This window comes from Periplaneta americana, chromosome 3 (genome assembly GCF_040183065.1).
Source record: "Periplaneta americana isolate PAMFEO1 chromosome 3, P.americana_PAMFEO1_priV1, whole genome shotgun sequence".
NCBI lineage: Eukaryota > Metazoa > Arthropoda > Insecta > Blattodea > Blattidae > Periplaneta > Periplaneta americana.
This window is the reverse complement of record NC_091119.1, coordinates 119,521,300-119,539,313: the sequence shown is the minus strand read 5'-3', so window position 1 is coordinate 119,539,313 and position 18,014 is coordinate 119,521,300. Positions and strand designations below refer to the sequence as shown.

At 34.0% G+C, this 18,014-nt stretch overlaps 1 protein-coding gene across 2 annotated transcripts in view; it reads right to left on the bottom strand.

Annotated features, from left to right (window-relative positions):
• Nucleotides 1-18,014, bottom strand: part of Rpt4 (Regulatory particle triple-A ATPase 4) — a 58,683-nt gene that overhangs the window by 27,490 nt on the left and 13,179 nt on the right. For both annotated transcript variants that reach the window (XM_069821436.1, XM_069821437.1), the window contains exons 4-5: nucleotides 9,652-9,887; nucleotides 4,001-4,150 (exon numbers count right to left, since the gene is read on the bottom strand). In XM_069821436.1, the coding sequence (XP_069677537.1) occupies nucleotides 4,001-4,150; nucleotides 9,652-9,887 (386 nt within the window). The remainder of the gene's footprint in view (nucleotides 1-4,000; nucleotides 4,151-9,651; nucleotides 9,888-18,014) is intronic.

Genomic DNA, 18,014 nt, shown 5'->3' with positions numbered 1-18,014 from the left:
GAAATTTAAAGAAGGACGTAGAGGACGAGAAACATGCAGAACGTCCATCAATCCAAAATGAGGAAAACGTGTCAAAAGTGAAATAACTTTTAAACTCTGATCGACGTCTTAGTGTTAGAATGATAGTGGAAGAGTTGCTTTATCCAAATGTAGTGTGCATTCAATTGTGTCAGACGATTTGCAGATGATGAAAGTGTGTGCCAAATTGATTCCAATGGTTCTGTCCAAACAACAGAAACCCATGTGTCGATTTGTCACGAACTGTTGGAGTGTGTGAAGATTGAACCTGATTTTTTCGATAATATGATAACCAGTGATGAAACATGGGTCTTTGAGTACGATCCCGAGATGAAAAAACAAAGCGCTGAGTGGCACATAAGCACCTCTCCTCACCCAAAAAAGGCCCACATGAGCAAATCAAAAGTGAAATCAATGCCCATAGTCTTCTTTGACTCAAAGGGGTAGTCCACAGAGAGTTCGTACCCACCAGACAAACAGTGACCGGTCAATTTTATGTGGACGTGCTCAAGCGATTGAGGTTAAGGGTCCGTCACGTCCAAAGGGACATCGCCGATACCTGGATTCTCCACCATGACAATGAGCCGAGTCACACGTCACTATGTGTAAGGGAGTTTCTGGCAAAGCACAATGTTGCAATGCTGCCTCAGCTTCCCTACAGTCCAGACCCAGTTTGCCTGACTTTTTTCTCTTTCCTCAGATGAAATGGAGCTCGAAAGGACACTATTATCGGATGGTGTAAAGATTGCAAACTGCTTCAATGCAGTGTCTGAAGAAGATTCTGGTTCCAGACTTCCAGAGGATGTACCAAGCCTGGCAGAAGAGCTGGCAATGCTGTACTGACACAAAAGGATCTTATTTTGAAGATTTTTAGCCCACTGTAGTGTCCATATATCTGCAATAATTTGTTTTTCGTGAATGTAGTCTCGATAATTTTTGGACAAACCCTGTAAAATAAAATAGTTATTCAACTTTGGAGGAAAAAAATGGAAAGCAATTTAAAGTCAGCTGTAAAGATTTTCTTTTGTTTATCTGCAAACTATACATATGGAATAGAGTAACTTTTACTGAACAATAATGCTCAAATTGATTAGGAAGAGAAAAAGAAATTCCCTGAGTCACTGACTAAGAATAAACTGCCTACTGAAAGATGAAATGGAAGGAAAGTGAAAGAGAAAAAAAGTTCGGACAGAGGAAGATACCTGTATCAGATGATAGAAAACATTAAAATATATAGGTCATATGTGGAGACTAAGAGGAAAACTGAAGAGAGAGAAGACTGTAGAGTGCTGGGTTTACAATGAAGGACCTGTCCTTGGGCAGAAAACTACGAATGAATGGGTCTTTATCTGGATATGCATTAGAATGATAGAAAAAATTAATCTTTTCTAATGGATCCTTGCAAGGAAATACTGGAACATATTTGCAGACACATGAAAATGTTCATGAGTACTGGGAAGGGGCAGAGTATCTATGTAAGAATAATAGACAGAATGAATAGTTATAGGCAACATAATTTCTGATGATGTTAATGAGAAAAGCTGCAGCTATAAAGGTAACCATTGCTCAGTGACGAATTGTATAAGACAGACTCATCACGGAAAGTTGATCGTGCTACAATTTCCACAAGGCATAAGAATTAGAATCATTTTTGCTTTTAAGAAAAATTACCATAGTGCCAGACAGTACTATGCTGTACATAGAAGGCAAGGGATGCTTTCCTGTTCATAAAGCGAAAAAGAAGAAATTTATTGCAGAAATTACATTTTAAACCTGAGAACTATGAATTCTCTAATCTTAAAATGACACAAAATTCTTTCTCTGAGAGCCTGTCCTGGTCGAGGTGGATTCGTTATTCATATTCAAGAGAGAAGAAATTACTGGAAACCATTCACAATAATAAGGACTTTTAGGCCAAGCTCATAGATGATTTTGCTACTAAAGAGAGAATTGTTTTAGTCTTCAAATATATTCAAGTGAGTTGGCTGCTATCAGTTTTGTACTATATAATATAACATTTATATTATTGCTTCCCTCACATAAAATTGCACCACATGCCACTGGTGCCAGATATGTGACATACAAATCTATAACTATACCTGTAATAAATTTAAGTGTAAAAAATAGAGAGAAAGAGAGCAGGAGTGGTGGGCCAATCATAAAGTCTTAATAAAACAGCTGACATTGTTGCATGACAATGCTGATTTTTGGGAAAAGTTCAAATTCCACAAGTTAAACTGAGTTGGGCAGATGATACTGTAAAAACAATAACAGTGCCTATCAGCAAGGGAATGAATAATCCTACTCCATAATAGCACATCACCCTTTCCACATAAAATTCTTTGTTGACTTTTAAATCAAAGAAAATCACTTGCAAGGAGCTGACCACACAGCATTCATGAACAGTTCGAAAACACATTACTGCAGAGCCTGGATAAACCAATCACGACTGTATTCTATATCACAGTATCAAAGACAGATACAGCTCCAAAAATGACATTAAAAATTTAATAATTAACCTCGAGTTTGTTGCAACATCACGTGCCTATTCACATGATTTGAGAGATGAACTGATGGAAGTAGTAGCTCAAACTAAGCTGTTGCCAAAATATCTAATCACTGAAATAGTTACAAGGAAGGAATAAAGTATGCTTCTATATCCATCTCATTTTTAAGCAATTGAAGGTATGTGGTTCCAGCTTAAAATAATTATCACGAAAATAATACTAGCTTCACAATGTCTATAGTGGAAAAGTAAGAAGCAGTAGAAAATTATTACCTAAAGAACACAGAAAGACTGATAACGAGGAGTGAGTAAATGAAGCTGCTATAAAGGAAATTATTGAAAAACTCATTGTACCACTAGTGAACAGTGAAAGTAGTGTGTTTGGAAGCATATAGTGATTCAAATTTGAATGCAGTGTTTCTTCTATAGGCATCTCTTCTTTCAATAAAACCTAGCATTTCAAATAAGATGTAGACCGGTTAAGAGTGACTGATATTACTACAACTGGCTAACACTGTAATGCAATTGTTGTATAGTCAACGGTCTGAAAAAGGTCTGAACCTCACAAGTGATACCAACAAGGCACCACTTATGAGACAGGCCAGGAGATACTGGGGTAGGGTGGCCAATTAGCTACATTGCCAATTAGCTACATATTACACTAATCAGACTTCAGATGCATACAAACAATTGTTCTTTCTCTGACATATATTGTCAAGTGAGATGTACAGCCTGATAATAGATGTACATATCAGACAGAGCCTTAATCTGGCAATTGAGCATGAGTAATTCCAAAATGCGTAAGTAACTGCATTTTATAGAAATTCGTATTTCCTCCTTGCATGCAAAACTTTAAGCAAATTAAAGCACGTTACTTTAATAATCACTGTCATTCTTATTGGATGTTCAGTTCTGTGAACATTTAAAGAAGTCAAGCAGCTGATACACAACATGACAATACAGCCTGTGTTCACCCAAGCTGTCAAAGCACAAATTTCTTTGCATGATGTGTAATCAGAGCAAATATAATGGAAAACACGATTTTAAAATAAATGCATTGCCCAAGACTTCCTTCTCTATAAATCTGCATTAGAAAGTGTTGCTTGTACATGTTGTTCAGGGTGACCAAGGCCAACAGTATGGCTTTATCTTTGAGAAAAGTAAAGTCAGGACATTCATGCCTTAGATTTATAATGACATGCAAAATTATACATTTCAATAACAAGAGGACTTCAGGCAAAATTTATCGGTCATTGCTGATTCACTCAAAATCCAATAAATTATACTGGCCAATATCACTGCTTATCATTCTGCCAGAAGAAACGGGTTTCGCCTTAGAGGTGTCTCCATCTCAGAAGTGGAATTTTTCACATTGACTACCGAGCTGAGTCCAAGAGGCTGTTAAGTATTCATATCTGGAGATATTTGTAAATAATTAACACTTAAGAGAAATAATTATTATGAAACACAAAATACCTTCAGAAAGTTAGCGTCAAGCTGACTGGCAACAGCTCGAGCCAAGAGGGTTTTGCCAGTACCAGGAGGCCCATACAGCAGACATCCTTTGGGTGGTGTAATACCCACCCTCTGGAACAGCTCGGGATTCAGTAGAGGCAATTCGATGACCTGCAGCAAATAAAAACTTCATTCTTATGACATTTTAGAGAATATTTCTTTTGCATTCATTTTATAATCTGTAAAGTGGAATGTATAATGATATCCCATTTCATTTTAAATCCTTTTATTTGGAGGGCATCTTTTGTAGTTTATAACATATAATCAGTGTTTCTCAAAATAATGCATACAAAATATAACATCTAGCTCAGTGGTTTCCAAACTTTATAAAGGCACAGCTCACTTTTAAGCAAGAATTTTGTTTGCGATTCACCCCCCCCCCCCCACTTCTGTACTCCATTTGAAAAATATAAATCCCTCTAAAATTGGAAAGAAAGATAGTTTTACTCAAAACCAGCTGATATCGTCACACTTCTAATGTACTGGTACCTCCAAGACGTAAAATCAGAATACATATGTAAACTTATTTTCCAATTCTCTTTTGTTTCTTCTTGGCATTCCTTGCTGATATATTTTTCGAACGAATGCTTAAACATATTGAATAGTATCTTGCAAGGCCAAGATATTTACATAATAGGCAGAGATAAAATCGACATCACTTGACAAAAATAAATTTAATTAATCACAATGTATTAAAGAACTCATGGAAAATTTAGCTACATATTGATACTGTATGCTACAACAAATACAATTTGTTTCTATACTAGTTTTCACCTTATGAGGCAACTAAACAGGAAGTGACATCATGTTGCTGTCAGTATAGGCTCGATTGCCACATAGTCGTGGCACAATTTCAAATTGAGTTCAGCACTTTGCAGTTTTCACCAGAATATTTAAAGTATGCATACGATGGAGTATTTGAAATGCTTACAGCTTACACTTTACATCCGCAATATCAGCAGCAATCATACAACACACAAAAGCAAATACATACAATGCACATGGCCTGGTGCAGTAAGTTTGGCAACATAGTCTCATCAAACAAGAGAATAACGCACCATGCTAGGTAGGCATCACATTGCCAGTTCATTGCTAGCAGATGAATTTTTGCATTATAAACACCAGTAAAAAGTTATGTTCTCACTCAATATGACAACGCTGTACAAACTACCCCTCTAGCCCATACTCTCTCCTCGCTTATAGAAGTACTTCCTGTTTCTTCACTTTAAAACATGGAAACTAGTATAGCAGACATGTAATGAAAGTGTGCTGGGATTGGTTCAGGATTTATGATGGGCAAATAAAAGCAGCATACAGAATCGGAAAAAATGGAAATAGACCTATACTAGTTAAATTCTCAAGTATAATGACAAAAGAAAAAATGTTGAGCAAACGAAAGTACTTAAAAAACACAAATATTAGACTGGAACATGATTTTGAATACGAAGTAAGATGCAGGAGAAGAATATTGAGTCCTTATATGAAGGCTGCAAGGCAAAATGGTCATTTCGCTAGATTACACAGAGACAAATTAAAGATAAATGGGGAGATGTTTGATGTGGAATTCTGTTTGGAAAATTTGAACCATACAGAGATAGGGCCAATGAAAGAGGAAATAAGGAACATTATAGTAAAACATATGATGGGAGAACTATTTGAAAAATTAGGAGGAGAGGTCATCACACAGGAAAGAATAGCAAGCAATGGAATGAACCAGTCAGTGAGTCACATGAACCAGGAAGAGAGGCCAGCGACCAGAGTATTACATAGCGCAGCAACAGCAGCAGACGAGGATGTCAATAAGCAATTAAAGAAGAAACAAGAGGCTTGCACTAAAATAATGATGACGGCATCAAGTAGACAGGGGAGAACAGAAGGATGGCATATAGGAGCTGAGAACAGCAAAAAGAGTTCAGTGAGTCCAGCTGGAAGAACAAATATGGGTCAGCAATTACAAAAGGGATCGAGAAGTGAAGAAGATACTAAGATAAGAAGTCAAGATTCTGCAAGAACTGGAAGGGATGAAGTAACATTAGTGACACCGAATAGAGTTATGTCAGTGAGAAGAAGTAAGGGACAGAAAACTTATAACTTAAGAGGTTGGTGCATGAGTGACAAAACATAGGAAAGTGATAAAGTGAAAATAGTATGCATGAGTGACAAAAAAGACGGTAAGGCAAGGGAATAGTAGTGAAAAAGGATAAGATACAAGTAATGACTAGAGAGTGATAATAAGTAAGTAGTGATACAAATATGTTGTTTTCTAATGCCAGGCGTTTGACAATAAAGTCATTTGACCTCTTGCACTCCAATATTTTTCAAAGGTATTATCATGACCAGCCAATGAAGCACAGATTTTGAGGTGTTCCGAATCCATTTCTTGGTTTGAGTTGCACAATGGGTAGTTAGGGGACTGATATATTCCAATTCTATACAGATGTTTAGCCAAACAATCATGGCCTGTTGCCAATCTAAATGCAGCTACAGACGATTTTCGTGGTAAATCGGGAATTAACTGTGGTTTTTGATGCAGAGAGTTCCATTTTTTCCCTTGGGATTGTGTTATCAAATTTTGTTTGTTGAAGTCTAAGTATGTAGATTTAATAAATCTCTTCACAGAGTAATACGTAGATTTAGTAACAGGTCTGTAAGTAGCAGTGCTGCCCTTCTTTGCTAAAGCATCCGCATTCTCGTTTCCCAGGATTCCACAATGGGATGGTATCCATTGGAATACAATTCTTTTATTGAGTGATATTAATTGAGAGAGCACTTTAGTTATTTCTGCTGTTTGAGATGAAGGTGTGTGTTTAGAGAAGATTGATGGAATAGCTGCTTTGGAGTCTGACAATATAACTGCATTCCTAAATTTATTGATGTGGCATAGAAGATTCCTGAGACATTCACTTATTGCAATGATTTCACCATCAAAACTTGTTGTTCCATATACAAATATAATAACGAAAGTGAGAATGTAAATGTAATGCAACTGTAGAAAGTACTTCATCTGAAAATATACAAATTAGATTAATGGGAATAAATGGTCAGTGAACATTAGTGATTCAAGTGAATAAATAAGTTAACAACTATGGAAGAGTTCAACAAATGTAAACAATGTTGGGAACAATTAATAAGAGATTGAGAGAAGTGATTGTTTAGTTAAATGAGATTAGTAAGAATAAGATAGATAAGTAGGAAAGGGAAAGGTAAATAGAAGAAGAAGGGAGGGAAACACAGGTGAGTGACGTGATAGAAAAGTGATCAGGGTCATTTATATGTAATAGCTGGATGTTCAAAAAAAAAGCGTAAGCAGAACAATATGTATCCAAGGGAGTGATGGCACTGTATGCAGAAATGTGAAGGACCATCAACACCGATGTAAGCTGGTGGAATAAATATATCATATCAGTATAGCAGACATGCAATTAAATTTGCACAATTGAAGCACTGTGTGCTAGAAGTTGGTAAGTCCAATTTCGGTGATTTTGAGATTGGCAGTGCAATGTGTTACATCCATGTACTATATGAGAGGGAAAAGTTATATGGAATAAATGTTTATCAACATTTATTCCATATAACTTTTCCAGTTTATAGGCCATGTATATCATTGTGCGGGTCAGATGTTTTTAAGTCCATGTTTCTGAGTCATATGTTGATAAGTCCATACTTGACAGCCATGTTTCTGTAAGTTTCACAAAACAATGTTATCAGTTGTTAACGCTAAAGTGTTTTCCTTTATATCTGGCGGCTTTAGATCTCCATCAATGGTAAAATTGAATTTTCAGGGTTAAAATTCTCTGAGTAATAATTATGTTGTCAGCAGTGTTGCACAACCCATGAAGAGAAGAGGTTTCTGATTCTCAAATTCACCCACGCACCTTGATAGCAACGATTAGTTTGTATATTTTCCGCATGTTTGTTATAAATGTGGTGGCACAGTTAGTTCAATACAACAGCTTCAGTATTGCTGTAAGTATTTCGCGGGTTCTCTGCGGCTCTGGGTAAGTTACCGGTCAGCAGTGATTGTGTTGAAAGGACAGGAACTTTGATCTATCCATGAAACACTTGGGCAGTTACATATACTGCAGTATGGAGAATATACAACCAGGTGAATCCAATGAGGGTAGAGACCGGAGAGGTCTATGGAATTCTTATCTAGAAAAATAGTAGAGAACTATCTGCAAGCAAGCTCAATCTACAGATATGTATAAATATTAGAATAATATTTCATGATGTCACACAATGAAATAATCTGTAAACTATCGTATATCAAAGCAAATTTTGGATCCATGCCTGCAGTTATAACTCCTTTGGAAATCAGGAGTACTACTAATTAATCAAATTTTACTAGTAAATCAATCAATCTTCTTAATGTATCTAGTTGTTTGCTGACAACATATAGTCCACTGCAGTCTTTCCAGTTTTTGTTTTTCATGAGAAATGAGAGGTATTTTACTAATGAATCAAGAAACCAGTAAATTAAACAGTGCATGTGGTGAAGTGGGACAAGTAGTGTCGAAGAAAATGAAGATGGTTTTGGACAAAAACATAGAGTATTATACAGTGTGCTCCATTGCAACGGTTTTGTCAGGAGACAATTTTTCTATTGATAATGCAGAATTAGAGTCAAGTGATATTTACTGTTCATTTCAAATTCGCTCTCATTGTATCAATAAAAGTAGAAGCTTCTCTATGTACAGAGCTTTGTTAGCTGACAAACAATAATTTTCAGTAGCCTTGGAAAGTGCATTTTTGTGTTTGGTTGTACTGATATGTTGCGGTATGAAATATTTCTTTTCGTAGTTCACAGACTGCTCACATATTTTACATGTAAGTACTTTACTGTCAGTACAAAATACATCGGATCCAAAAGTATTAACATAACTTTGCAATTTACTGCGTAAAGGAACACTGAATTTCGGCATCTTGCTGCTAGCTACAACAACATCGCAATGAAAACTAAAAGAAAAATAACAGTTAAAAATAACATTAGACCTGCACTCATTGTCGCCTTGTCAAATAATCACAAGCGATTATTAAAACGCTTACTGTTATACATTTTTGCATGGCAGCACTCATTGTTGCAAAGAGAATATGAACTGACTGGAAGACAATAATATACATTCGGTGAAGTCACTTTCATTGTAGCGGTTATAGAAATAAATTAAAATATACCTGTAGGCAATTTTTAATAATAAATTAATAAATAATAGATAATCAAATAAAGGCAAAAAAGCATTTATTTTGTAAATTAGACATTTATATTAAAAAAAGGCAGAAAAGGGCAACATAAAACTGTGACGTTTCAATCACAAAGGTATACAGTAATTCGTACAGATATACTTTCAAAATGAAGACAGATTTAACACATTTAAAAAGACATTCTGCCAAAGTTCTGATCTCTGCTTATAACCAACCATCACGCATAAGCAGCGCAGTATTGCATTTTTATTTCCATATAAAAGAATTAAAGATTAAATTTGTAATTAATATTTCTTGTTTAAAGAAAGAGTAATTTCCTTTGGAAAAATTATTCATATTACTACTTTTCAATTAGCCTTGTGAAAAATAATTCTGCAGTGAAAATCAATAATGATTGCATGATCTCATTTTACCTCTCGGAGTTCACGGATTTGCTCACTAAGTCCTCCAATGGCTGAGTAGGTAACATCACCAGGATCCTCATGAGACATATTGTAGACAAGGGGATCTACTTCCCGAGGAAGATACCGCATTATAGTCAGAGTAGTCATGTCTAATGCAACTCGTGTTCCAGACTTCAATTTTGCTTTGTCTAGCTGTCGTCGACATCCCACAACATAACGTGGTCCATTTGTTGCCTTCACAATAACTGAACATTGAGAAATTACAACAATTAAACACACATTACACACAAACACTAACGATATGATATAATAATCTTAATATGACACTTGTAAATTCAAATGAACTTAAGGATCACATCATACTAAAACTGAACAAAAGTCTAGTAATTACTGGAACATTACATGTGCTGAAATATTATGACAAACAAATTTTCTCCTATGTCTCACAGAAATGTTTGTGTCCACCAACAGCACAACTTATGAAGTACTGGAAACATAAATGAGTATCTATCAGGTTGATTTCCTTATCAACAACATAATTTTCGACATAAAATAAAGAATGTAGAAACAGTCATTAGTAAGAACATGTAAAATACTTGCTTCTACAATAGTTGCACGCCATGGAAATGTATTCGAATTGTTACTGTATATTACGAAAAGACACATAATGTATTAGTATATTAAAAAAAAAAAAAAAAAAAAAAAAAAAAAAAAAAAAAACTAAATTTACACAATGAATGTGAGTGCTCATTTACTTATACACAAAAACAAACCTAATACAGTGGTAATCCAGGAGATCCAAATATAGTCAGCACAAATAAGATCAGACACATTTTTCATAGCATATATGTCAAATTCTGAATTCTGTGTTTTAAGATTGAAAATCTTTTGGTGGCTTTATTTGTTATTGCCTCAATGTGATTTTTCCATGATAGTTTTGAATCAATAATAATTCCAAGGTATTTTGTTTGATTTGTTTATCTTAGGTTTGATTTACTGTATTGTAAATTTAATTTTGGTATCTTTTTATTTAAGTTGAATATTTGGATTGTTGTTTTTTTGGGTATTAACAGTCATCAAATTGCTGTTATTCCAACTTTCTAATAAATTTAGAGCATTTTGCATTAGCACCCTGGATTTGTTTAATTGTTTATTGTTAGTAAAATGACATGTACAAAAATGCAGTCTTAAATCTTTCCTGAAGGAGTAAAAACTCGTGCTCAGGGAGTTATCTAAACACATACTTAACACAAACAAAGATAATTATTTGACACAAAGTGGGTCAAGAAAAAAAATTACAGGAATAAATTAACTTTAAAAATACAATTTCAATTTTAACAATTTAAATCATACAAATACATACTGTACACATATTAAATCAATATATATATTCTTTAAAAATTAAATTCCTAATGCTATTTTTTAAATTTCTGATACTAAAATTTCCCAAATTTTGGTATTTTTCAATATATTATTTTATTATACAACCTTGGACCAAAGTAGGTACCATGGCTGAGAGCTGTGCTTGTGAAACACTTTGGTTTCTCTAGTCATATAAAATCGGATCTTTTAGATCCATATTTATGATGATACAATTTGAATTTATTACGATTTTTATGTATGAAGTTTAATAAGGCAATATAATAAATCTGTTTAATTTTCAAAACATTAAAATCAGTGAACAAACACTCGGATGAGTAATCAATTGGTTTATTAAGGCATATTTTAATTGTGATGAAGATGTTCACATAACCATGTCTTCTGCAAAAAGAGCTGCCTTTACGCCTGTGTTTGATACAGCTATGGAAAGATCGTTGATAAAAATATTAAACAGGGCTGTACTCAAAACTTTTATCTGTCGAAATTTGGAAATATAATTATTGTATTTTGTAGCACAGAAGCGTTGGGAGAGGAACTGAGTGATCCGATTTAACATATTATTTTGAATGCCAAGTTTTGTTAATTTTTCAAGTAATTTGTATCTACATATTGAATCATATGTTTCTCAAAGTCAATGAAGGTTGCTAAAGTATGTTGCTTTTTGTTGAAAGCTTCTTTAACAACTTGGGATAGCTGAATTACATTTTCTTTTGTGGATAAGCGTTGTCTGAATCCTGTTTGTGCTGTTGTTAGTAAATTATTTTCTAAAAACCAATTTAGCTTTGCCAAAATCATACGTTCTGCTGAGTTTGCAATAATACTTATTGAAGAAATTGGTCTATAATTATTAACATCATCAGCTGTTTCGCCCTTTTTGAGAACAGGGATAATAATTGCTTTTTTTCCACCCTTCAAGTATACTGGTGGTTCATGATAGGTTAAATAGTTTTAGTAATGTATTTTTTCCCTTTTGCCCAAGGTGCTTAAAAAATTCAGCATGTACTTTATCTGGTCCAAGAGATTTGTTATCTTTCAACTCCTGAATAGCAAAATTTAGTTCTCCTGTAGTGAAGTCTTGGCTAAATATATCGTTTTGTTTTCTTTGTTTTTTTAAAGACTTCAAGATTCTTTTTTATCCTTCTTTGCTTCTTTTTAGCATCAGGGGGCAATTTATGAAGAGAACTGTAGTGTTTGTTGAATGCTTCAGCAATGGATTTACTGGAGATAAGTATTTTGTCATTACATTTGAGTGTTTTTTTTTTCTGACATGTTATTTTATTTATATAATTGTACACTTTTTTAGCATCTTTTCTATAGTCAGCTTTCTCAGCGAATTCACTGAAGGCTTGTTCCTTAGATGCATGAATTTCTTTTTTAAACAGAGCTGCTTTTCTTCGCTATTCTTGTGTATGCTTTGGACTGTTGGATGTTTCTGCTTTCTTTTTTGCTATATCCCTATCTTATTTTAACATGGATAGTTCTTTATTCCAGAAGGGTTTATAGTGTTCCATTTTCCCGCGAGAAATCCATTTTTTTGCTGCTTCAAGAATTATATTCATGATGATTTTGTTGAGCTTGTTCGTTGATACTTCCTCATGAATTAGGTTTAGCTTTTGTTCAGTTTCTTCTGTAAATTTTGTCCAATTAGCTTTTTTGAAATTCCAAGAGTATCTTGTTTTTGGTTGAATGTCAGTTTTATTGTCTTGATGTAGCATGGATGCAGTAACTGCTCTTTGTCCTGAGCCTGAACCTTCAATGATTTAGCGTGAAGTTTTATCTTTTAAATCTGATGATACGAGCTGGAGATCTGTATTTGTACAATAATCAATGTAATGAAAGTATGTGGGGCAGTCATCAATCTTGTAAATAAGCTCCAGAGTGCTTGAATTTATTAAATCTATTTTTTTTTTTTTTTTTTCCACTTACATTATAATCTCTGTATCCCCATTTTGGGGAGTGGCCATTGAAATCTCCAATCAGGATTATTTTTGGATGAATATTTATTATGTCCAGACAAGGGTTGTTATTTGGTGGATTATATATATACAGTCTTACTAATAAACCGTGTATAGTTTTTATACGAGACTTATGCAGAGTTGAGACAGAAAACGTTACTAATAAACCGTGAATAAGCTATGAAGGTATAAACAGGCTGTAACTATACAATGGGAATTGCTTTGCAGTAGTTATATACACGAAACCCCTTGTTTGAGCATTGTATATAGGGAAAAAATGGCCGCCCCTTTAACAGCTGTTCGTATCAACTGTCATTTTACCTTGTAACCACAGAAGAACAAACTAAAGATCATAGAATTATCAGAATAATATTGCTGTAGCTTGTACTCTTTGACCAAAATGTAGTGTGGTAATCGATTAGAGCCAGTTGTACTATCGATATTTAACATGCCACACTAGAGCGCTCTACCGGATCCAGTAGAGAACCTCAGATATTCTATTACCTTTCATAACGAAGTAATGACTAAACTATGACGTAGCTGTGTAACAGTTATATTGTTATACACGACGTATGTAGTGATTATTAGTAAGGAATTTACACACGACTTTTAAACGAGCTACTCATTGTATAAGTATAGGACAGTTAATTGTCTGTATATAGAGTTTTTATTAGTAAGACCGATAGTCCATAAATTTTGTAATGTAGATTTCCATTCCAGATTTCAATATTGATTATTTCTATTTTATCTCCTTGCTGCAATTCTTTGACAATTTTAAATTGTGCTAAAATATTTGTTTTGAATCCTGTTTAGAATACCACTAGCTATTTGTCGTGTCTTGGGGAGAATATGATATTAAATCCTGAAATCTGGAAATATTTTAACTAATCTTTTGTTATGTTAGCTTCTTGTACTATAAATACATCTATCTCTTTTTCTTCTATGATTTTTGTAGTTAAGCTTTTTTATTCTGTGAAAGTCCTCGTGCATTCCAATGGAGAATTTTTAATGCGTTGTTAGATTATAAATGTCATTGTCCTGCAGATGTCCCCACCCAGAGATCCAAATGGGGAACTTTTTAAACTCCGAAAAACTTATCTGAAGAAACTGTCATCATAATCTTTTGAGCATACACACACACACACACACACACACACATATATATATATATATATATATAACCGTTTTTAATTGGGCACCAGTTTTTTTATTTGCTATGGTGGTTACATCACCCACTCATTCAAAACTCCCAGTATGAGTGGAGGACCACACCTGTCATTGATCAATGAATGGATTCCTCGAACCTAGCCAAAAGATCTTTACCAATTCTACCAGCTATCTTCGCAATCACCACTTGGGGGTTATTTTTATGCCGTGACAAGCCAGCATATTTGGTGAAATAGCATTTCCCCTATTTCTGTTGTTTTGGTTATACCGCCATTATTCAGTCACCAAAGTCTCTTTTGTAGAAACAGGTTGTACCATGAGTAGGTGAGGATGGATTTAGATAGGTGAGGTTAATGAATACACTTCACTATCCTTGTTGCTGGAAACAAATAAGTTGTACTTCATGACAATATTAGTCTAGTGCTGAAAATGATCAAAGAATCATAAGCTCTTTTTATATTGAGACCTTCCAGGAATCTCAACAGCATCCCAACACTGTCAGAAGTCAGTCAACACCAGCAATGAAAAATAACACAACCACTTATGAGAGTAGAACTGACATGTGTAGATTCACAACTGGAGTTTAGTGCATGGAATGTGGATCTGTTCATCATTTGCAATAGAACAGATTACATCCTCCTAGGCGAAAATCAGCATCTCTGTTGCATATGCTAGGTGATCAAGTCTGAGCACCTATCAAAGACACTTTTCTAGCAGCGTGGCATTTCAAAGTTGGGTGCAAACAGTTTGCACGCATCTCAGAAAGGAAAATGAACCCTTCAATCAGACAGTTATTGAAAAGGATTCTCTAGGATCTGTGCCTAAAGGGACTCATTTGGCTCCTTGAGATGAAAGGGTAACCTGTAGAGTGCTTTTTGCTACATGTTCTCCCAATAAAGCTTGTCTCATTACTTAGCTGTAGAACTGGAAATGTCTGCCCTTCAACCACCCTTCATAGCAGAAAATGTTGCACTCAAGAGATATATTCAAGTAGAAATAGTAATGACACCAAATTAATAGCTCACTTTAAAATGTACTCTAAAATATTACACAAAGTAATCTTAAAAGCCAAAGAACTTTACTATAACGGAATTATTCTGAACTCGAATAATAAAATCAAAACAACTTGGAACATAATAAAAAAAGAAAGTGGAAAGTGTAGAAGTAAAGAACAAGGTTACACTCTTGTAACAGATAACAGAAAAACATCAGATGCAACAGAAGTTGCGAACATATTCAACAATCATTTTCTCTCAATAACTGATAACCTAAACATCCCACAGAATAATAATAATGCCATCGATTGTTTGAAAATATCTATTCCTGTAACTTTCCCAAATAATAAAAATTTTCCAACAAATTCACGAGAAATAATTACAATTCTAAAGCAATTAAAGTCTAAAAATTCCTCGGAATATGATGAAATTACTAGTAAAATATTAAAAGCCAGTTCACAAATAATAGCCAAGCCCCTGTCTTATTTATGTAACTTTTCAATGTTTAATGGTGTATTTCCAGAGCGACTGAAATATTCAGTTGTTATTCCTTTATTCAAGAAAGGGGACAGAACCTCGCCCGAAAACTACAGGCCCATATCCCTTCTACCAGTCTTCTCAAAGGTCTTCGAAAAAGTTATATATAAGAGAGTATATCATCATCTTGATAGATACAACATTCTCATTCCGGAACAATTTGGATTCAGAAAGAATAAATCAAATGAGCAAGCAACGTTTAATTTAACTGATAAAATTCTGGATGCTATTAATAAAAAATTACAAGTAGGAGGGATATTCTGTGATCTCTCCAAAGCTTTTGATTGTATTAACCATAAAATTCTACTACAAAAATTAGAATACTATGGTATTAAAGGCATAGCATATCAGTGGTTTGAGTCATATCTCCTGAACAGAAAACAAAAAGTAGAAATCAACGCATTTAATAACTCCTTTAAATCTACTTCAACATGGGGAAATGTTCATACAGGGGTCCCACAGGGATCTATATTAGGGCCTCTTCTTTCTTTAATTTTTATAAATGACCTTGGCCCCATAATAAAAGGAATAGGTTATCCTATACTATTTGCAGATGACACAAGTATCATAATTACAGACAATAACTTTGTCACATTCAAATATCAAACAGAAACAATTCTCCTTAAAATTTATGACTGGTTTACAACCAATAAACTAGCATTAAACATTAATAAAACTAACATAATTCAATTTAAAGCCACTTCAAATTTAATCTCTGAAACATTGGACATAACTATCAACAATAGCCTATACCTCTACTAGAAACATCAACAACCAAATTTCTTGGTTTGCATATTAATAATACAATAAATTGGAAAAATCATATCAAATAAATAACCCCCAAACTTAGCTCAGCATGCTTCGCAATTAGGTCGTTACAACAATTTCTAAACAGCAGTATCTTAAAGACAATATATTTTGCCTATTTTCATTCCATTATGTCCTATGGAATAATATTTTGGGGAAATTCTGTAGATAGTAAAAATATATTCTTATTACAAAAAAGAGTCATTAGAATAATAGTTGGAGCAAAGGCTAGAGAATCGTGTAGATTATTTTAAAAAAAATTAGATTTTCTAATCTTAACAAATCAATACATATACTCTACAATAAATTTCCTCTTATGTAATAAAGAAAATTTTCCAACTAACTCAGCCATACATAGTATAAATACCCGCAGAAGGAATGATTTTCATACGCCATCATCAAATTTATCATGCTTTCAAAGGGGAGTACGTTACATGGCGATAAAATTGTTCAATAGTCTTCCTGAAGACATTAAGAATCATAGCCAAAACCCTGCATTATTTAAGACAAAACTAAAAAATTACTTAATATCTCACACTTTCTATTCTGTAGATGAATTCTTGACATTTCACAGTACTGTGTAAATATTATAATAATATTAAATGGTAAACATATTACATTGTATAAAATATTATTGTTATTAAGGTATTAATACTGTACATATTTCATATTTGCCTTTTATATGTATTGCATTTTATTGTTAAACGTAATTGGACATGTTCTTTATTCTATGCTGTAAAGCAAATGTAAGAATATTATGGAACAAATCTATCTATCTGTCTGTCTGTCTGTCTGTCCGTCCGTCCGTCCCCCCACCCACCCACCCACCCATCCATCCATCCATCCATCCATCCATCCATCCATCCATCCACCCACCCACCCACCCACCCATCCATCCATCCATCCATCCATCCATCCATCCATCCATCCATCCATCCATCCATCCATCCATCCATCCATCCATCCATCCATCCATCCATCTATCTATCTATCTATCTATCTATCTATCTATCTATCTATCTATCTATCTATCTATCTATCTATCTATCTATCTATCATGGCTGAAACATTATCGACCTCTACCATTCCAGAAATGCATTATTGTAAACAAAAAGTAATGGAGTCATCTATAGGTAAAGCTGGAAATCATACTGCATATGTGTCTGTTATTTACTTAAAATATCTAGTGCACAGGTGTTAATATATCAATAAAAATTGGTCCATATATTCTAGAATAAACTAACAAACCCAGGAACAGAATAGTTAAGAGTAGGCCTAAATATGAAAAAATAAAATTTGTAACAAATTTCGTAACACCAACTAAAAGAATAGTTGGGAAAGCTGTATCAAACACTGGTAAATATATTCCCTCACAGCAATTCAGATGCTGAACAACTCATAAAAAGTAAATCTCTCACTATATAATAGGAAGCCACCAGGTTACATACAGAAGTGAAAAAAAAACAGCATGCCTTCTTATAGTTCTTTTAATTGGTTAATTTTACGATGCTTTGTCAACTGTGATGGTTAT